Source organism: Genypterus blacodes, unplaced genomic scaffold (genome assembly GCF_046128005.1).
Source record: "Genypterus blacodes isolate CSIRO-AG114 ecotype Tasmania unplaced genomic scaffold, CSIRO-AGI_Gbla_v1 ptg000033l_1, whole genome shotgun sequence".
Taxonomy (NCBI): domain Eukaryota; kingdom Metazoa; phylum Chordata; class Actinopteri; order Ophidiiformes; family Ophidiidae; genus Genypterus; species Genypterus blacodes.
This window is the reverse complement of record NW_027466846.1, coordinates 897,896-920,107: the sequence shown is the minus strand read 5'-3', so window position 1 is coordinate 920,107 and position 22,212 is coordinate 897,896. Positions and strand designations below refer to the sequence as shown.

Genomic DNA, 22,212 nt, shown 5'->3' with positions numbered 1-22,212 from the left:
GCAGCACCAGAGGCCCGCTGCTTGGAGTGAACGCTTGTGAAAAGAAACAAAGCACCAAAAGAGACCAGGTGGATTTATTTCTTTGGCATCTGCTGCTGTGCACTTGTTAAACGGCACCAGAGGAGACGCTTTGGCTCTGACTGACATGAAAACACTTGATGCTCTGTGGACAGGGGTGGCAAAAGAGGCGGTCAGGAGCAGCTCTCCCAAGGCAGATTCATTTGCCCAATTATTGGCTTGTGTCCACACTCTCTTTGCCAAATCATTACATACACTTTCCCCTTTAAATAGAACTGTGACTTGCCTGCGCTCGGTAAAATGCGACTGCACTCCAACTGAGATGAGAGTGTGACACGCACCGCTGGTCCCTGAATCGCTTTTTCCATTAGAAACTTGTTCAACCTTATTCACACGAAGCCTATATGCTGATATGCTGTGCAGCTTGAGATGAGCCGTTTGCTCGGAGAAAAGAAGGAGCAGGATTTTTCTTCTTCTTCCCTCTCATACGTAGGGAAATGAGGCCAGTGAGTCTGAGGTTTGTTTTTCTGGGTCTCTGAGGAGCTTACAGCAAACAGCACACAGGCGCTGCCTTAGCAACGCAGATAGCTCGCTGCAGAATACACACCAGCCCTTTCAATGGGAAGCAAGATCTACAGTTAATCAACCTTTATATGTGGCAACAAATGTGAAAAATCAAGTCACTATATTGTAGAATATTGTAGTTTACTTGCTATCTGGTTCATTTCCACAGTATTTTGCTTCAATTGATTCACCCTCAAGTGAGGAATCCGTGCTCATCACGCAGACCTTGTTCAACACAGAAAAACATAACTCTGGTCAATATGAAGCACAGATTCACAGTTGCATAGCAGGAAACAAGGCAGGAGGGTGAAACCAAGTTATTGTGCGTTTGTGCGTCTGTCTGTGTGTGTGTGTTTGTGTTGATACAGAGGGAAGAAAGAGGTGAAGGACTGGGGTTCACATTTTTGATTGATCTAGGCCTCAACATCCAGCCATACTGTCATTGTAGCATCTTAAAGTTTGAATTAAAAGAAAATAAGACATTAACAAACATTCATCGATCTATTTACTTTTGTTTTACGTATTGGCCAGTAGTGGCTTATCTATTCATTCTAATATAACATAAGAACGTTCCGTGTAATGCTTTTCTTTATTATATCCAAAATAAATAAATGTAATTGTCCTAAATGCCCTCACCTGCCTACAAAAACCTTTATTGTGGCTTATTTAGAGGAGCTGTCACTTATTTCAGGCTGAGGTTTGTGGGCAACTCTGGTTTTATGTTCTTCTACAATCTTTAACCCTCTAAAGACATCATGCTATTCTATTTTGCATACTCTTGGCCTCTCTTGAATGGCTTGAATTAATAAATCCTTACTAGGCCATAAGAAAAACAAAAGTCTTGGCTGTAAAATGTGTTGGAATTACGAAACATTAGCTCTAAAGTTTCAGCACTCACAACAACTCTGTAATCTTTGAAGTGATCTAATAGCTGATCGTGTTTAAGAGCACTAATGTGGAATTTTCCATTTAAAGGCGCTATTGAAGACGCAGTGTTTCTGTGTCGGGTTGACCTTCTGAAGGCTTTCACCCATTAGAATTCTTTTCTCTTATGAATTAGACTCTTCACCTATCATCTATCGTTCCCTCTTGTACTCAATGCACCTCATTTCTGAAAAGTGCAAGAATATATTTTTTCCTTGTCATAATTGCACTAAGAAATGGCAGAATTAACAGTTTTGACAGAAGCAACCGTTTGTTTTCTATATGGCTGCTGGTGTCACACGGTTGTCAGTGGTGCTGTTAGTCATGCAGACAGTTTTGTTGGAGCTCCGTTGTCTTTCATTGTGCAGACAAATAACCCAACATAAACTACAGTGCAGATGCACACCAGCAGCTGTATTGCTTTGTCACTGGTGTCATCCCTCTGTCACTGGTGCAATAACTCACACACGATTGATCTTCTATCATAGTCTCCTTTTTTTAGATCAATAAGAAACTGACACAAGTCAAACCAACACAGAGGTTTTGGCATTTAATCCCTTTGTAACATCGCCTGAGGTTTATCAGTCATTTTATGCCGCCCTTTTGTCATTCATGCTGTGACAAAAGGAGACGTTTCTTATCGTCCTCTCCGCACTGATGCATTGCCCAGCATAATCTAAACAAATAGATATTATATTTTATAATCCATTACCTTGTGACAGCTGCTGTAGTGTTTCATTAATATCACTGGTCTGTCACGACAGCACCATCACTTGCAGGGAATTGTTTCCCTGTGATCGTCTTTTATTGTGCTGTGAAATAAATGAATATTGACTGAAGTAAATAAACGGGGAGCAAGAGGCTGTGCGAGCCGCAGGCCTCGTTTTGTCACTCATGTGTCATCAGCGGGGTCACGAGGATATTTTTCTGACATCATAAGTGTATTTGGTGCTAAGGAGTAAATCGATGTAAGGTGGTGATCTGTAAGATGTTTTTTAATGGTGGTTCTTTTAATTTCACAGAGATGACTTCCAGGCAAACTGTGTGGGCGGGACTGTTTTGTCTGTTTCCTTGGATTTCCTATTGAAGACTTTTTACATGATCTTTGTCTGATGTCTTTCAGAAAACACCCACATACATTTGGAAGCTTTCATTTCATTGTCACAGAAATGGGGCAAGGACCATGATATAACTGATAGATGTGGATCTGGAAATAGCAATGAAACAATAGGATCATTAAAAAGTGGGCCATAGCTCTTCAATCATGCAATTCACACGGTCTTAAAACCTAAGGGACATGCGGCTGTCCACACAGAGGCCTCTGTATACAGACACTGAGGGACCATTGTGACTATGTGAAAAGTATAAATTAGCCGGATCGACATTTTTCCAACTTTTACTTAGAATTTGATCCAATCTACAAAAAATGTCTTCAAAAATAGCTCAGCCTGAGCAAAAGCCACGCAATAGCCAACAAAATACATTTACAACTCAAGGACAAAGAGACCTATGGCCAGGTGAGTGCTCACACTCATACCAGGTTAACTCCTAACAAAATATCCACATAGTTGAAATCAAGGAGAAGGCTAAAAACGAGCGACCAGTGGAATTTGTTGAGTTACTACCCATTGTGGGCTTCTGGGAGAGGATCACTTTAACCGGCCCATTAAACTTGATCCCACCACAGCCCTATGCTGACAAAAGAGGGGACGAGCCAGACCCGTCAATGTGCAGCTACAACGCTACCAGGTAAAGGAGCTAGTGCTAGTGCTAGTGCTAAGCTGGTGAGGGATCTAACCAAGGCTACACTGAACAAAGCGACAGTTGTTCCGGGATATCACAGAGAAATGCAAAGCCAGAAAACTAAGATGTGGACTCAAACAAACCCCTCCAGATTCATCGTTACAGTCAATTGAAATGTTTGACACAACAGCTGAAGCAGGGTAAATTCTGAACCGGGTGGTTGCAGATTGGGCATCCGCTGCAGATTACGGGAGAAATCACACTGAAGATTGACATTTTGCCCCGGGCTTTTGCCGTTACAGGTTTGATACATTGTCAAAGAACGGCACAATACAGAAATTGCCTTTATATATATAACACGAGTGAGGACAGTTCTTGTTCTGCTGGGATACACTATTTAGGAGTAATGTGGACTCAGTGTTCAAGAGTCAGGGATCAGTTGCTTGCTAGTTAGAGCCTTGATGTGCTCTCATACTGGCTTTAACTGGAGAAGAGAGGATTTGAGGCTTAACCCCTCCAGGCAAGCAGCTGTTTTGGGAGAATTGACAGGTTTTCAGCACATCCTTTTTCTGAAACGTTTTTGATTGTCTTGATTGTGCAGTATTGCAAGAATGTAAAGGTCCTATTATAGCAATTGTTTTCATTACATATTAAACATAGTACATATACCAAACATTGTTGGAATGTTGGATTGTGAAAGGGGGGAATAGTCAGATGTCAATAGATGAAACAACGTAAAGTATATGCACATCTGCAGTCCTTCAAAACTAAAGATACTGGTCTATCAATCTAATTCTAATGTTAAAGCCAGAGGAGCTGCTAATCCTAATATGAAGAAATATGAATAAATGCTTTGTGGTTTATATATTGGTCACAAAACAAGATGGATCCAACAACTATCAATACATTTCTTCGAAGCCGTAGGAGCTCTAGACGCCGGTATAAGAGTAGATGAGATTACGGACATTATTTCATTCTTTCCCTAGAAATAAAGCTCCCACTCGAGGTGGTTTTTAGTGTGGAATTTTATAAGCCATTGCGTCCCAAATTTCTTCACTTCTTCTTTGCATGCTCAACCATTAAAAAAAACGTCATTCCATCCTGTAGAAACCAAGATTATTGCGAAGATGTTGGCTAAAGGGCGGAAAAAATATAAACGTATGTTCAATTATGACCAAACAGGACTTTTTCAAAATCGCTCCTCTCCTCTCACAATACATTGTGATACGAGGCAGCGTTGTCCTATTTCACCCTTATTATTTGCAATACTTATTGAACCATCAGGCAAAATTCAGATATAGCTCCCATTAATATAAAGGGGTCTGTGCGGCACCTGTCGCTATATGCTAACAATATCATTTTGTACATTTCTAGGCCACAGATGTCTATACCTCAGCTTCTGTCTTTAAAAACTAAATTTGGTTTACTATATATTGAGAAAACCAAATTACTGCCAATCACCTGTAATACGAATTCAATAGCCGCTTCCAATCACTTTGAATAGAAGAATAATTGCTATTGAAATGACCGCTGTGCCACGATTTCTCCTTCTCCATCTCCGTCTCGGTCTTCCTGCGGTGGGCGAAGAGTCGAAAGTCGAGAGACGAAGAGAGGACAATTCTAGTTTCTGCCCAAAAGGAATGTCTCTAGAAAGCTCCTTCTGTTATAAGACATCTCTTCTTGCCCTTCTCAACAGCCCCATGACACTGAAAAGACCTTAGATCCTGTATTAAACCCCCAAGTATCTACACTGATAGCCCAATCTGTCACAACCACTCCTTTACAAGATATAGTTTTCTCCAGCTGGCTCTATAAAGGCAGAGGTTATGTCCAAAAACTGTATATAAAACATACAGAATTTGCCTCTTTTGCCCAATTGCAAATACATTTACGACATCCCTGGATCCAACTGTTTCCTATGCCTGCAAATTCAAAATGACATAAGAAAGCATATACCAAATTTTGAAAACTTAAATACACGTATGGTATTGGAAGAAATTGAGGAGCAATCCCACATTTCTACCAGATATTCGAAAAACAACTTGCACCCAACACAGCAGCACTCCAAAAGTCATGGGCAGAGGAACTTGATGAAGGAGTCGAAGAGGAAGAAGACGACTGCCTAGCGAATATACGCGACTGTTCAGTGAATGTTTAACGTAACCTAATTCAGTTTAAAACTTTTGCATAGGCTGTACTACTCCAGAACAAAGTTACATAGAATTATTCCTGATGTATCACCCCTTTGTAACAGATGCAGTTTTGCGGAGGGCTGCAACAAACTGTACAAATATTAGAAGAGCGTCCTTTGTAATGCATTTGCAAATTACCAGATAGATATAGTAGCTAGATGGATAGAATAGAATAGAAACGAATGCCGACTTCTTAAGCAGTTCACTGTGTATACATTCATACAGATGTGGTTCCAAATGCAGATATAGGTTTTCTAAAAATGGAAACTTAACATTAGTTGAATAAATTGAACTCTTGGCGTATTTGTTCTTCTGAGTTGAAGGATTTTATACAATATCAAAGTGTATGAGAATTTGGATTGTTACTTTATCAAGCAGAGTTAGTTTGTTTATTTTGGGAAGTGTTTTCCTGCTGCTTCTACTCACTCAGGCAGACGTTGTCGTGGAAAAAAGTCAGAAAATCATTGCATTGTTCCCTGTGGATGCCACTCGCTGCGCAGGAGCACCAGGGTCCCACGTTAGATGTGGAGTTGTCAAGGTAGTTGGGAGTTATTGTGCTTCCTGTAGGGAACAAAGAAGGGTTAGGGTGAAGGGGAGGAGAGGAGAAAACACAGATGCGAATGTTCATAGTGTGCAATAGTTCAACCACGTCGCCTCATAATTACAAATTGAATAGGTCCGTACAAATGACTGCAAGTCGGCATTTCAGCCTTGTTCACACTACCTTGGTTAATTTTATGATCAACCTGACCTTAAAATGTTGATTGTGTCACAATGATTTAATTTGCAGAAACTACAAAGACCCATTTCTTCTTGTCTTGTCTGGAAAACTGTTGTGAGCTCTGAGTGAAAACGGGCTGCATTAGCTACCGTCTCTTGAAAGGCTCTGTCATCCAGTGAGCCATTATGTGGCAGAAGCTAGCCAATTGTGGTCCACATGTTACATGTTGATGTCAACATATTATAAACGCTATGCACCAATCAAAAATGAATCTTTCGGGGCAGCTCAGGACCTACAGGTTTGTTTTAGTGGATGCGTTTCTTTAGACACTAACCTCAAGTTTCAACACATAATCCTACTACACTACATCTAAAGTGTTTGATAACCCCATATATGAATGTTTAGCGTAATTCTTTCCAATTACAATAATCAAATATGGGCTGGCATAGCTCTGGATTTCGGGCTTTGCCTCGAGAGCCTGTTGAAGTGCTGCTTCTTATTTGTAATGTAGCAATATAAGCAATAATCATTTTTGCAGTTTTACATTTTATTTGACTAGCTTTTATAAAGTGGATTCAAGTGAACTGGCTGTGGCTGTGGTCATGGACATAATCGGTCTTAGTAAATACTCTGACCTGAAAACAACACACATTTGCAGGACGGTAATTTGCGTCACGCTTTCTAAATCTGACCCTATAGTGCATTCAAATGAACCCACTGTGGCTATGCTCATTTCCATAATCAGTCTTAGCAAATACCCCGTTAAATTGAAAACATGCGGCGGTACAGAAATTTTCAGCCTTGACAGTAATTTCCATCATGCTTGGTAAATCTGGCCGCAAGTGTGGGACATGTGCTCATTAAATGAAAAAGTAAGGGGAATTGAAGAGAAATAAATGAAGACAGAGTGTAGAGACACAGACTGACTGTTTACTGGGCTGACAGGGCTCAACTCTCCTCACATTCGCCTGTGCCGAGCTATTTTACCTCTGACTGTACGTGCGTCATACCATTTCAAAGGAATGGATATTGCAAAGTATCAGACATTAGCTCAAGTGTTCTGATTCGGGGTGACAGGCAATTATTTGAAATGCAATTTCCTTTGTGAATGTATTTATCTATACATGCATAGAGAGACAGACACAAGCGAGAGGGGGATGATTGCTTATACATCTTCCTTTTCATTTCTCACTGCTGTTGTGAGCCTTATTAGATGCTACAATGGATCAAATCCAAACAAACACAGAAGTTTAGTTTCCAACTGTCTGACATGCATATCCACTGGTCCAGACAGTTCGGTGTGCTCTGATAAGTGCAACGGCCCGGCTGTACAAAGACCAGGCACCATCACTGAGGTCTGTCAGATTTATTCTTTTCTTCTTTCATGCCGTCGGACTTTTCAGCAGGAAATGATTGGGAAGTCATTCGCAGGAAGGGTATCGCCTTGTAGCTTCTTCTTTTTTTTTCTAAAGGGGGTGGGAAATAAAATTGCTGCACTTTCAGGCAGTGTGGCAAAAAAAAAAAGTTCTGATTTACCTCCATCGATTTTCTGGGTCCCAGACTTCCAAACAACAACACTTCTGAGTCTTACTTCTACTTCAACAGTCTAAAATGGCCAATCACTGCTGCACCGCTTTCTGTCTCCATCTCCCTTTATCTGACCCAGTTTGCAGCAGTTCAGTGTTGCTTTGTTGTTCCCTCGAACATGTTGTAAGGGGTTACCTTTTGTTACGTTTTTATCTTAAATGCAATGAGCCGTGTGCTGTGCCTATTCTCTCCCCTACTCATCGTCATGTCAGGGATAATTCTCCAGAAACAGCAGTCAATAGCTGTAATTGCACTGCTTAAAATGCCAACAACTTGGCGTACTGCGGCCACATTAATCAGCACTCCATCGATCTTCAAACCCACCCGCCCTTTCTCGCCTCAATCCTTGAGTCATTCTTTTGGGTCCTAAGTGTACTTGTCAGCTCTCCACCTCCCACCTTCTAAAGCCTTTTTGTTCCTTATCCGTCAGGGAGCTGGGCAAGCTGCAGCTCGCACAGCAAAGATTTAGTTCTTACCTATCAGGCCGGTGTACGCGAGTAGACATGCCCCGTGGTTCTCCTGCTTGCAGCCACTGGCGCTCTGCTCAGAGGGTTGGCAGTCATACTGGAACTGTGCCCAGCGGGACCTGTGGGAGCAATAACATGCCATTCATCATTTCCATGAGCCTGGCTGCTGTACTGATGGTGTCACCCAGGCGCAACCAGAACCAAAGCTTTCTATCCATGAGTGGAGTGGATATGGACATCAAATGCACAATATCCCTCTACCTGGATGTGAAATGGTCAGTATCACTCCCTCATGAGGAATACTTTGTAACAGGCTTATAAATTGCAACTATGGATTTTTCGATTGTTAATAAATCAGTTACAAAACAGTAATAAGCCATTTATTAAATTAAACATAAAAACAACATTGGGGTTGCCAGTTTGTGAAAAGCTTTGGCTGAAAGAGACTGTAACCCTGTGACTGTGAAAAATCATTATTTAATGATTTAATTTGGAAACCAAGCGTTACGAATGTTTACAATGGTTGATTGATAATTTTTGAGCCCTGCAAGCCAAGTTCCAACTGAGAGGTTTGGGCAGCAAGATATCAATCCACAGATAGCTGCCAACAATGCTCACAAAGATTTTCATCCCAGTTTTATAGATGTTGTTTTCTTGCCTGTCCAAATGCTTTTTTCATGTTTGTGATAGAGGTGAAAGTCTGAGGGAGGTCGAAAATCTGTGTTACAAGAGCAGCACCACATGCTGCCTGGGGACATAAAATCTGCTCAAACTGAACTTAAATGAATAAAGAAGTAGTGTGTGAAGATCAGTACAAATTAAAAAGAAGGAGCCTAAAATATACTGTTTTTATGATGAGTGATGAGTTATGATGAGGAGTGATATTTCAATTTTGGAAAAACTGCTTCTCAGTCAGGACAAGCCAGGTTTACATTTTATCCTCTCCTGGCGTCCACCCCACTCTAATCCTTCTTTGTGTTTCTCCCCACTTTCCTCAGCCAGTCATCCTTTGGAACACTGCCAGGCTCTAAAGAGTCAATGAGGGGCAAAACAAGTCTTTGGGTCTGCTCTCCAAATACCGAAGGCACTGTTTGGCAGGCCAGCAGATTAGACAAATACGGATCTTCCATATAAATATTTCCTCCCACCGCCGCTCTGCCTTCCCCGCTTTGTTTCCTGCCAGCCGCACAGACTTCGCGCCTCATCCCCATCATCATCGTGCAAGGATATTGCGGCCATCATATCAAATCATCGGCCCCGTCGACTGGTATTTGCAACGGGATCCCCTCGGGGCACCGCAACTCCCTGTGCTCCCCTCATTTGTCATGTCATTGTAATGATGTGTGTAAAACTCATAGGCTGTGCGGTAAGTGAAGGCATCCTCTGCAGCCTGCCGGTTAATGCCACTTGACTAGTGTGGGATTGGCGGACGGCGTTGAGGCCTTGAGACGCTCCATCCATCGGTGCAGCGATGGAGTATAATGCAAGATCGATAGCTGGGACAGATGAAGCACTTTGTCTTCCTGACATTTGAAGAGGAACTAGATTAAATGCTGGCGACCATTTGCTGTCAGCAGAAGGCTGCTGAGAACTCCATGTTTTCAGTCCCCAGAGAGAAATACACCCTAAGAATTTTAATGCGTCTTTCATATGATATTGGTACTTTTTGGACATTAAAACCAATATACATTTAAAGAGGTTTTAATTGTCTTTTTATTCATGAATGTATTGCTGTATCTCAACTTAAATGTGAACAGCTGGTCAGCACAGGGATCCTGGTGTTGTTTTGGTTGAACAAACAAATATTTGCAGAGTACTTTGGCTGGAAATTCTTTTGTGCATCCCAAGTGATAATGACCGCTCTAATAATGACTATTTCACATGGCTGCTTGTTGCCTGGCTGCCTCCCTCAGAAATTGAAGGCAGACTTTAATTGAACTAATTAAACACAGTTAATGACTACAACAATTGAATTAATTAAATGCAAATGACTCATTAAATCTGAATGGACATATCATACAAGACAGCCCTATCAACCAAGATATATAAAATCATTTAGCGCCATGAGGGAAATGCTGCTTACAACATAATGGCCAGTTAAAGGGTCGTACGGTTGTTTTGGGAGGTTTTATCCCTCTTAGTCCGAGTCACATAAATGATATGATGATGCACTATAATATAATCCTAAATTAAATTGGAATTACATTTCATTATGTCGATAAAATCGACTGGCGGCGTCCAGAAAACTGATTGAGATTCTTTTGATATCCGGAAATTGTGAACATTATGCTTGATTTTATTTTTTGTGACATCAACAGTGCCAATTTGTTATGTTATGAAAGCTGAGAAAGGGCAGATTGTTTGACACGTCTTTGGATCAGTGTGTTCATATGTGGTGGAAACCCTCCAACTTGGAATTATCTCATTACCATGGCACTGAAACGGTTGCTGATACGACCGAAAATCAACACCCCAGTCATTAGTTCTACGACTGTTTATTTGTTTTGGTTTTGCAGTCCCAACATTTGAGCTGCTCCGGCCTCACCCAGACCCCCCCTCCCCTCCCTGCCCCTCACAGTAACCCATGGGACGCTGCACCCAGTATGCAAGCTCATTAAAGCTGATTGAACACCCAACAACGACCCAGATCATTTTCTGCAGGGCTGATAGACCAAACCAAACGCAGAATAGGCTATCTTCATTTCGAGGTCTACTTCTGGTCTCTATGGATCAAGACAAATGTGTGTCCACTGACCAGGTGGGTTCTGTGTCTTCACAAATTCATTCATACATTCTGGCAATGTAGGGTTTGCCGTCGACCTAGCCTGCATGTGTTTGGCGTGTGGAAGCCTCCTGTGGTCCAATGTCCTGTCCCACTGGCAAGACAGTCCCATCATCAAATCCTCCAGAGCCCCAGATCACAAAACCAAACGTGTCCCAGTGTTTAATGAAGCCAGAGAGCAACAGAGCAACAGAGCAACAGAGCGTGGACACACACGACCAACACTGCCGCTTCTCCCCTTTTTATCCTCTTCTGCTGGCACGTGTAGTTGGTGCTTTCACGTGTGGACAGCTCAGGGTGATGTATGCATTTTGCTGTATACATGACAATCCTGTATGACCTTAACTCATCATACAAGGAAATATCACAATTGGGTGAAGACTCCACTATGGCAGATGGCAGAATGTCAGCAGAGATCGAGCTGGATAGACTCTTTTTTGAAAAGGCAGCATCCTCAATACATAATTGATGGGTTGTATTGGTTAACAGGCCTGCTAGACTCATTCTTTGTGTTGTGCTGAGCCTTGCTTCTTGTTAGTGTAACCTGCACTGCACTGTCCCAGCTTGTGGTGAACTCGGGTCAGAGTCGTGTTATGTGTAGAAAATTGGTTGAATTATTGGATGTCAGAGCGTCCCATTATGTCCCACAATCAGGTTTTACTTATTCATAACCTTTCTCATTCTCTTTCTCATACCATGCTAATATGAACAGAACATTTACCGCCTGGATAGGAGGAGGAATTACCGCCTGGATAGGATGTGTTTAAAAATCTGCAAGTCTACAGCAGTTCAACATGCAAAAACACCAATGTGATCCATTAGCCTAGTTGTTGTAAATGATCAGTTTGTATTCCAGGTGATGCCAGCCAAAGAAATGACATTCTGACATGCTGTTTGCAGTGTGGTTTCTACCTGCACACGTAGTCTGCCCTGCAGACGCGCAGCTGAGCCATGCAGTTGGGCTTGTCCTTGTCTTCGTAGGAGCAGGACGGCACAATGGTTTGCCTGCGGCGCTCTGAGCAGGCCGTGTCGGTGCAAGGACAGAACAGAAGCTCGTGGGTGTAGTCTGGAGGAACACGGTCAAAGAACTTCCTCAACGCCTTGTTGCACTTTGGTCTGTTACACGGCCCCGAGCGGGCTGAAGGCTGGATGCAAGACGAGACGTACTCTGTACGCAACTTCTGACACGTCTCATCTATATTACAGGCCTTGGCTGCATCCAGGCAGCGGTTCACTGTTGTTACTTCAGACTCTGGAAGAAGAAGTAGAAGAAGAAGACAGGAAAAGAAGAAAGAAGACAAATAAGGGGCAGAAATGCATTTCATCCCTCACTGTGGTTTGAAAAAATCAAATCCCAGGCAATGTTTACCAATGATTCCCAGGCCTAATTGGAGTCAGTATTGACTGGCCACACTAACCCCCAGACTTTCAACAGAGTGCTGCACTACAAATGGAAACAAAATACGAGGATTTCCTGTGTGTTGAAGTACAAACTAAACCAAAATGATGATTATGTGTAATAGGCCCCCTTGTAATGAATAGAACATGAATGATGTTTAAAAGTTGCATGAGCCTGGGCACTGGATGTGTTTGAGCTGCAGCCTAATGGTTGAATATTTCATTCTGCTCGGTTGATGCAGGGTGGCAGCACCAAAAAAGAGCTCCTCCATCTCTCCAACCTCACAACAAGACCTATAATTACTGCTCCTTCTCCTTCATCTATCCAACCATCATTCCAACACCTCCTTCCCACATCTGTGCTCATCCCTCACTCACCTCACTCCCTCGCTCCCTCCTCATGTTTCTTCCATGCTGTGGACCTTTCATTCCCAGTGCTGCTGATACCCCTACGCCATCTGTCTCCTCCCATGCTCCATCCATCCACCTATCCACCCATCCATTCATCTACCCATCTATTGTATTTGCTGTTTTTTCTTTCTTACCTCTTACTTAAGCTTCTTTCAGGACACAAAAAGTCACCAAACTTACTGAATACTGATTTACTTCTTGGTGACCCATCATAATAATACTTGCTGGCTGATTTCCAAATAAACATTATTCAAATCAAGCACCAGTTTAGCTGAGGTTCCTTTAATTTTTGGTGTTGTAATATCATTGAGGTAACATGATGTGATTGGATTAAAAAATATCCGCTACAGTTTATAATAAACCTAATTATCTCGAAAATGTACAGACTAAGTGGAGGGTGGATGACATGGACCTTAGAACTGCACCTTCTCCTACTTGGATTAGGAGAAGAAGATTTACAAATGGACAACTTTATATTTTGGATATTTAACATCTTCAGGCATCTAGTGATCAAACTGCAAACAACCGGCAATCAACAAATTGGGCACCCTTGAGATAAATATAGGCTACTCTTATATACTGTATATAAATTACAAATACAAAAATAGAAGGGAACCCTTTAACCACATTAGATCTTGAAAATCTTTACTGATGTACATTGTAAAACTTGTTGAGAACAAAATGACGTAATAACTATCAATGGAAACCAAAATCATCAACCAATTGAGGGCTGGGTTCAAAATTACGCCGAAAATCAAAGGAAAGAATTAACATAACAGGCTGATCAAACTTCGGGTAATTTCATCATGGCAACTCAGAATGTGACTCAGTAGAGTATTGCCCCCCGCTTGTCTTTAAGTACACCGGACAACATCTGGACATGGTCCTGATGAGTCAGTGGATGGTGGTGGATCTGGAGGAGCTGATTGGGCTGCAGGTGCTGCTACCAGTAGTGACAAGGACACTAGCATGACACAAAACTAGAGCACACCATTCCGGTTGTCTTGCTTTTGTCTCTACATTGCACCTGTGTTCATGTGCCAAAACTACCATCACGTTCACCAAAGCAGATGATATTGATTCACAATCACTTGTGCTTCCTAAATGGACAAATGGATATCGCTGAAGTTGAACTGACTTGGTGTTATACTGTGATGATTAAGTGTTCCCTTATATGTTGTCTACCTGATAAGAATCTTGTGAAAATCATAAAATTATTCACTCTGATTTGATTAAAATTAGATTGATTGATCCCAATCCAGACAAATGTGACTAAAACATCTGACAGATGTTGTATCTCTCACACCTGAGGCAATCTTCATATAAAACTGCATTTCCGAAAATTTTATCCATTCATCTTTGTGCAGACAAAATTTGAGGAAGAGTCTCTCTAGCGTCAGCAAAGTACTGAACCATTGTTTCAGATTTACTTCTCTAACAATGAACTCTGAACAAATGCTAAGATTTTTAAATCACATCTTTTCTCTTCGCAAGCCAATTTTGTGGCATTCTGCTTCTAGCTTTGATTTTTCTTTCATCTGTCCCTCCCTGCATCCATCGTTCTTTAACTTTGTCAACCTCCATTCCTGCTTTTCTCCATCACTGTATCTACTCGAGCGCTTCCTGGTAATGAACCACCTCTGTGGATGCAGCAGAAAGCCCCTTCATAACCATTTTTTGTGACAATATTTCCCAATCCATCCTCATGTGTGTTTCTCCCAAGTGACCTCCCAGTCAATACAGCCATGATAAGGCTCAGCTATCTTGCAGAAAGCACTGCTCATTAGTTTGTAAACTGCCTGTAGTTGTGTCTCCTGGTGAGTACAGCTCTAACCAAGGTGTCATATAAATATGAATGGCCTTGGAGGGCAAGCTAACAACCGTCACAAAGCCTAGGTTATTCCCATCTTAACTGCTAAGCAGCTGGGTAGGGAGGTGGGGGATGGGATGAACTGACAGAACAACGTGGCTGCATGACAAATTGCATCTTGTGGCCACATGCTTGGGAAAAGGAATATGCATATAAAATGAAGTGAAAATTGGAATTCGTGTGAAAACGATATTGATTCGTGTCAGCAATGAAAAATCATCTCATCAAGATCAGGAAGGTCAGGAAAGGAAATTATTTTTTAATGAATTTTACTTCAAGAACCTGAATAATCTGACAAACTCTTAATTTTTGTTTGTTTGGCTGCTGGATTACTCCAAAAATGATGAACTGATTTTCATAAAAGTTGTTGGGCAGGTTGGACATAATCCAGGGTGGGTGATCCTGGTCTACGCAATAAACTGTTAATTGAAAGAGGGAGCCATAATTGGAGAATTGTTGGGATTTGGTGGATGTATGCATTCTAAGGAGCGCCCTCTCTAGTTTCTTCTGTTGCTTAGTCCTAAAAATCTTGAATCTGCCAGTGCAGAGAGATTATTTCGACCTCTTTCTACAAATCAATTGTTTTAGTCATATTTTAGAAATGAGAACCAGCATTGTCATGACTGACGGTAGAATCAGGTAAATGTCACACGATTGGACATGATTGGGGATGAGCAAAGCAGCCGATCCATCACATTGACAGGAGGTTTTTGTAACTGATGAGGACGCCCTCGGGACGTGTTCTCTGTGAAGTATTCTGGACACGTCCAAATGGTAGCAGACCACTGGAGGGATTATGTTTTCCACCTGGCCGGGGGATATTCGGGATTCCCCATGAAGGTAGATGGCGTCTAGTTTGTTTCTATGGTCTCCTCAGCGCTAAAGAAAGAGTGCACCAGAAGTGAAGCTCATCCTAAACACATGTGACTGGGCTGTATTCTCAGGGTTTAGTACTATCCTCCGAAATGCCAGAAAATGTGATGAGCTGTGACTCCTGCTTGTGTCGTTGAAACGGGTCATTACTCTATTTGAGGGAGAGATGCTATGAGGGCAGAAAAACACCCATTAATCACACCATTGTTGTTTTGGTGCGGGAGTTGTCAAGATGCGTAGCTTGGATGTCAACTCTGACCTCCCACGTAGCAACTAGTAGTGTAATTTATGAGGAGGCTGTGTAGTTCAGGTCGACTGCTGCTGTAATTTAATGCACAATCAAATGAGAGCTGTCGTTTTAATAAGAAGCTGATGTGTGAGGTCACTGAATTTATATCCTGACAGAGGACAACCACCAAGGAGCGTCATTTATATATGTATCTTACTTTTATGGTAAGACACAGGAGGGGCTAACATCTGTACATATATACATTTATTCAACGGCTTTCACTAATGCACAATTCTGCTTCAACTGTTACATATTTCTTGATTATGAACGCTGAAGTTAATAATGGACAACTAGAGCCATAGCTGCTGTTTCACATAGCTTAGCTACTTTATATCTACACCAAGAGTTAGCAGCAGTGTGTTAGCATTCCTAACTAACAGCAAAATAACATTTCAGTGTAAAATGTAAAGTGTAAAAAATCCCAAAAGATGCATGTAGCATTTTGCTATTAACGGAATGTTGCAATGTAACTTCTTTTAACTACTAAATAGGCTGCTGTGATGATAGCTAGCCGTTTTGACTCTGATGGCATTGTTTACGTAGCAGCTAAGTTCCTAGGCTAGGACAGAGTAACCTGATTGAATAGTGTTTCTTAGTGGAAGCTTGTTATCAGTAATACATTTATTTGAAAATTTAATTTAATGTCATTTCTTTCTTTCAGACTTTCCTGTATAATTGGCCCGATAATATTCTGGCAGCAGGTAATTAGCATGGACTAAATCCTGCGCTGAGGTATCTTGTATCGCTCTGAGGGCATTACTTTAAGTACAAATTTGAAAAGTAGTTTATTTGCTTGATTACTTTTTGAGACTTTTTACTTTAGCTCGACAACAGTTCGGTATAGGTGTTAATATTTCAAGGTGACAGTATTACCAATTATTGAACAATCCTTATCATAGTTATAGTTTCTGAAGAAGAGCTGTGTCATTTTGACTTTTGTTTCTCATATTTCTCATTGTTCAGTAGCACTATTTATTTTAAGAGTAACTATATATATTAGTATCCTATATTGGGGACATTTAAATAAAAGTTCAATCATGCAGTATCTTTCCTTCAAGCTGTCATTACTCGTAGACACATATTTTTGTGTGACTAAGGCATTTATCATCACACTGTATGATATGCATGAATGGTTTTCACGCTAATCACTTCATTTGAGTCCTTATTTAAGTTTTGCAGACTCTCCATCTCAGCTTCACTCATCCACAGTATAATTGTTGTTGGAGAAAACAGAGCACTTGACTTTACGTCTCCTCTAGTAGAGAAAAAACAAGTTAACTTCTCATTTGGGTGCAGCCTCTATTTTTCCAAACCTTTCAGCGGGGAGAAAAGTAGTTTTGCTTTTAGTAAACAAACCAGCTGTCTTGCAGTGTCTCTCTTTCATGTGGTAAGTTGGGTTCTCTGCCCACGTCTCACCCTCCCACCCTGACTTTTCCCGTGTGTCTTTCTTCATCTTCTTGCTCTTGTAGTCTCTCCCCCCCTCTCTCTGTCTTACTCTTTCACCCCTCAGATTTCCAGTTTCCAGCTCCATTAAAGCAAATAGGTAATTAATCCGTGGCTTGGGGGCTAACAGCAGCACATAGCAGCCCCCGGGCTCGCCTACAGGCTCAGAGGCAAGACACAAGCGAAGTGTGAGGAGCTGCTCATCAAATACGCTGGAAATCCACTCACATACACACCCATCCGCTCAGCTAGGCTGTAATACCTCAATTTACCCTGTCGTTCACACACAGCGCAGCTAAGTAGGCTGGCAACCGGCTTGTGTTTGGGAAAATGGATGCTTTTTTGATCGTCTGAATAACTTTTCCCACAAACTGAAGGCAGATGCAGGGAAGCACTCCTAGTAATGACAGTTCGCCCACCCACCTGCAGCGATGGAGGCCAGCCGGACGTAGTCGGAGCCCCTCTCCTCTGGTTCATAAGGGTAGTTCTCCACCAGGCTCAACCCTGCCAACACACACATCAGATGAAATTCTGTTCCATCCAAAAGCTCTGGATTAAAATGTTAAAAATGACAACGAGACAAAACTCACAATAGATAACATTAAAATAACTCATTAACAACTTCAGGAATTAATTCCTCAAGGGAAGGAAAGCAGTGCCAACATATAGTTGTTGCAGTAATATGGAATACATTTTAAATAAAGGTGATGATTTCTGAAATCGTGTGACATTTCTGACCCGTATTCAACACAGAAAACGTATTTTTTCATTCAATTCATTTTCTCAGGGGTTTTTGTCTTCCTCCAAAGCTTTGCATGGGATTGTGAATTTCCTGATGTTGTGGGCCTGTAAAGCCCTTTCAGATATCATATGAGATATTGGTCTATAGAAATAAAGTTGACTTGACTTCATATTTTCAATATGGCTGTAGGGTTGTTAGGCTAAACTTTTTCGGAATACAATTTGGACATACTGTATCACCCAGATACCAGAATACCTACTTTGCCTTTCACATTTGGAATGTTTTTAAAATCTGAATTAAGGACAGAATAAAATGGATAATTAAGTGGCTACGTCCTTGGATCAAGGTCAGCTCTTTGAGGGTTAAGGTCTTTTCACAAGTGTCATTAATGTCAAATATGGAAAAAGCAGCCATTGCTGTGTTCCCCTTTTTTTCACATGACAACGCCCCCACCCCAAACATTTTTTTGTTTGAGTATTATTATTAATGTGTCAAAAAAATGTAATGTCTAATTTTAGTGTCTGAGCACATGGAGACAAGCAGGGCGGCAGGTTTTTAAAAGCAAATCTGTAAGAAAACATATGGCAGAAAATTGCTGACAGCTTGGGGAATATAGGCAGAGGGTGAGTGTATGTTATTAATATCTGCTGATACACACACACAAATATATACGACTCTCTTGACTTAGCTATAACTTTAGCCTAAAATACTCTCCCAGCACGCAGGGGAGGAGGTTAAGAGATTTGGGAGAAATCCTCTGTGATACATATATCAGAAGAAAAAGAGCAACATACACTAAAAGCTAAAATATGAAGGCTGTGGTGTTCAGGCTCCATTCACAGAGCACAGGCAGTATATTTGAACTTAGAAATTTCATTTTTCAGAGGAAATTTTTACTCCAGACATTTGTTAAAGGATCATGTGTACAGAAGTAGCAGTTATTTCTGTATTATGGCGTGTAAAGTAAGAGAAAGATCCTAATCATCACGGAGCAACTGGAGTGTAAGGGTGAGGAATCAAATGCAGAAAAAACAAAACTAGGCACAAGGAGCAGCCTTTATTTTGAAATAAAGTTGGAAAATAAGGCAACACAAAGGGCAGGCAAACTTCAGCCTTAGGGCAGGAAGAGTCCAGAACTCAATGACAAAGCAAACAAAAATTCAACACAGGAAGGGCGAAAAATAAATCAATAGTCCAAAATTCCTAGGGCACAAAGAATTCACATTTGGATCGACATACAAGAAATCACTGAAGCTCCCAATGAAGACCATAGCTATTGGCAGTGATCTGGAGCTTCATCTTCTGATCTCATACACTCCTGCTTTTCTCAACAGGTGTGCAGAGACTACAATGATATGTTGCAGTGTGTGTGCTGGTCAATAGCAAAGATGAATAAACTTCCATCCATAAATTTATCTCTATAAATACCGGCACATCTTCTGTTTTACCAAATCCAAACCAACCTTGGGAATTCGGTGTAATATTGCATTCCAGAGAGTTATCAAATCATCTAAATATCCTGTATTTTATTACTCGTTTTACTTTACACCTGCCCCGGAATATCCCCATATGAACCCTTTTTACTCTGTTATAAGACACTAGCTACCTCCTCCCAGCAGTGAGGTAGGAAATATACGTTCCCTTTTCCAAAATGAAAAACAGTTTATCAGGGGGCTGTGGTGCAAGTAGCTTTCATATGATGTAGTTGTAGAGTTTGTGGATGTTGGCGTGATATCCACATGGTCTTGTTTTTGGGTCTGTTGCTGCAGACTGGAGTCCCTCACTGCTATTTGAAAAGGTTGTTCACCTCCTGCTTTATTGTTTGCAATTTGGTTTGTAATATATTATCTCAGAAATGAGGCTGTTCTCTCCACTTCCACTTGTTTTCCATTGCTGTGGACACACTTCAATGCTAAATGTCAAAATCTAAATATGAATGCAGTACAAAGAAAAAGGTTGAATGTTTTGTTCCACTGTGGGTGGAACAAAAGGAATCAGGGCTACAACTGAACTATTTTTCTGTTGAGCCTGGAATTTAATGTTGAGCCTTGTAGAGGTGCTAATGTTATTCATGTACAATGGGAGGTACACTTGATAATCCCAATAGCACACTGCTCCCACCCACCTCGTACCTAACAGCACGGGCAACATCAGGTTGGGTGTGTTGCTTTACGCTGGTCTTACCGTGCAGCACAGACTGGTGCAGACTCCAGTAGATGCTCAGGCAGTTCTTTTCCTTCTTCATGCCTCGTTTACACTGGCAGCCATGCAGAGGGGTAGACAGCAGTGCCGTCATGGCGTTCTCACACTGGTTACGCGCCCCGGGCCCCAGCTTTACGCTGCCGTCCCCCGCCACACACTGCCTGAGGGTGCGCAGGCGTGGGCTGCAGGTGTCGTCGCTGGAGCAGGTGTCTCCAGCGCGCAGGCAGTCCCTCCCACCCGCAGCCAGAGCCAGATGGGGGAGCCCTGAAAAGCAACCACGGTGCACAAGTTAGGGTCATGTATTTCTAAGGCTCATTGTGTTCTGTTTCGTTAACAACTCCCATCCAAAAAATTCCCAGATTTTCATGAAGAACTAATTTGTTTGACTTGATTTTCAGTAAGAAATGACGTCCCCACACGCCCAAAAGCTGTTGTGTTTCCTGTTAGAAAAGAACACTGGATCCGACAGCTTGAGGTAGCAGAAAGTAAAGTGCAATATGGAAAGAAGCAAAAGAGCTGCTAATTATGTGAGAAGTTCAAAACAGAAAACAAAAGGAAAAGTGGTTATACAATTGAATAACAACTGTAAATGTTTTTTTTTTCTAATTTCCACTCTGATTGTACTGTTAAGCATTTTTTTCATACAAATTCCACACAGCTTTTATAATCCAAAACACACATAGAGAGGTGTTTTTTGTAAACTGTCTCTACCCATGATAAACTCAGGGTATGGGACTGGTCAGTAGATACTGTACATACAGTGTGATTCCTGCAGAATCAGGATGGGGTAGGGCATAAGTTCTGTTACTGTTCACTATAAAACGCAACTCTGATGTTGCTCTGCAGAGGCGTTCAAAGGCCTATGGACCGAGTAAGTGAACACCAAATATCTCTAAAATACAATACTTACAACAAACAATGTCAGTACCCTGGATGGCTCGTAATTGACCGGAAAACATACTACATTGTGCTTGAAGGGATGTTTGGGATGTTTGTATTGATTTGTGGTTTAGGTATGCCTACTTGTGCAGCATGAGATTCACTGTTGGACTCCTCATGGTTGGTCTGTTCCTTTAAAATATTTCTGCTATTGGTGTGATCGACTCTGACATGCCTCTGTTCTTGTTCAGCTTCCATCTGGCATGATTCAGTAGCACGTACTGAGCTGCTGTTGTTTGAGGATAGCCCTAGTTTAGCCCTGAAAAGAAACGTCGGTTTTCCAATTCTTAGAGTGAGATTCACACGCGTGCAATTATTGCTGACAGAATCCCTATAGTTTCTTTTGATGCCTCACGTTTGCAGAGCTGCTGTACTTTCTGGAGACATCAAAGTCAATCAGACCAAAGTGAGCTGCATCTAATCTAGATTTTATGATACATTAAATCTCTGCTGAGAGAAGTAAATTAAATTAAATGTTACACCCCAGTCCTTAGTGATCAGACAAAAGCTGGAGGATCATAAAGCTGCACTCTAAAACTTCAAAAATGACAAACCTCTAATATTTTGCCTGCCATATGATTCAGCAGTGACACCGCTGGCTGCATTTGGATGGGCTCTGAGGCCTCCCACCAAAGCCTGCGGATGGATTCATATTACACTGAACTCTTTGCTGCTTCATCTGCAGTCAAAACAAAGTGACACATTTATTACAGATTGGCCCTCAGAGGGTCTGCATCTTATGTGAGGGGAACAACATGTTTACTTTTTCCTTCTTTTATGTGGCACTAATCACATGCAGCTTTATTCCCTTAAGCACAGTAAATGTTTTATTTATTATCTGGGTCTGTGTTACATACAGTTCTAAAAAGGAGGCCGTTTTGGAAGCAAACAGCACAATATCTCGTATTAACCTTTTAGGGTGATAAATAAATACAGAAATAGTTCTGTAGTACATGTAAATATAGTGAAAATTAAATTTAACCTAGTAACATTTCCGAAAACAACCCTTGATCTGTTCCTGTTCTTTTCGTCTAACAGGACAGACAA

At 41.4% G+C, this 22,212-nt stretch overlaps 1 protein-coding gene across 1 annotated transcript in view; it reads right to left on the bottom strand.

The window, feature by feature from the left end:
• The window catches only part of gfra4a (GDNF family receptor alpha 4a), a 30,714-nt gene extending 9,351 nt beyond the window's left edge, over window positions 1–21,363 (bottom strand). Inside the window, exons 1-7 of the mRNA XM_076146650.1 lie at window positions 21,250–21,363; window positions 20,986–20,995; window positions 20,209–20,490; window positions 17,706–17,786; window positions 11,911–12,250; window positions 8,226–8,335; window positions 5,868–6,002 (exon numbers count right to left, since the gene is read on the bottom strand). Coding sequence (XP_076002765.1) covers window positions 5,868–6,002; window positions 8,226–8,335; window positions 11,911–12,250; window positions 17,706–17,786; window positions 20,209–20,490; window positions 20,986–20,995; window positions 21,250–21,363 — 1,072 coding nt within the window. The remainder of the gene's footprint in view (window positions 1–5,867; window positions 6,003–8,225; window positions 8,336–11,910; window positions 12,251–17,705; window positions 17,787–20,208; window positions 20,491–20,985; window positions 20,996–21,249) is intronic.
• Window positions 21,364–22,212: the final 849 nt, after the last annotated feature.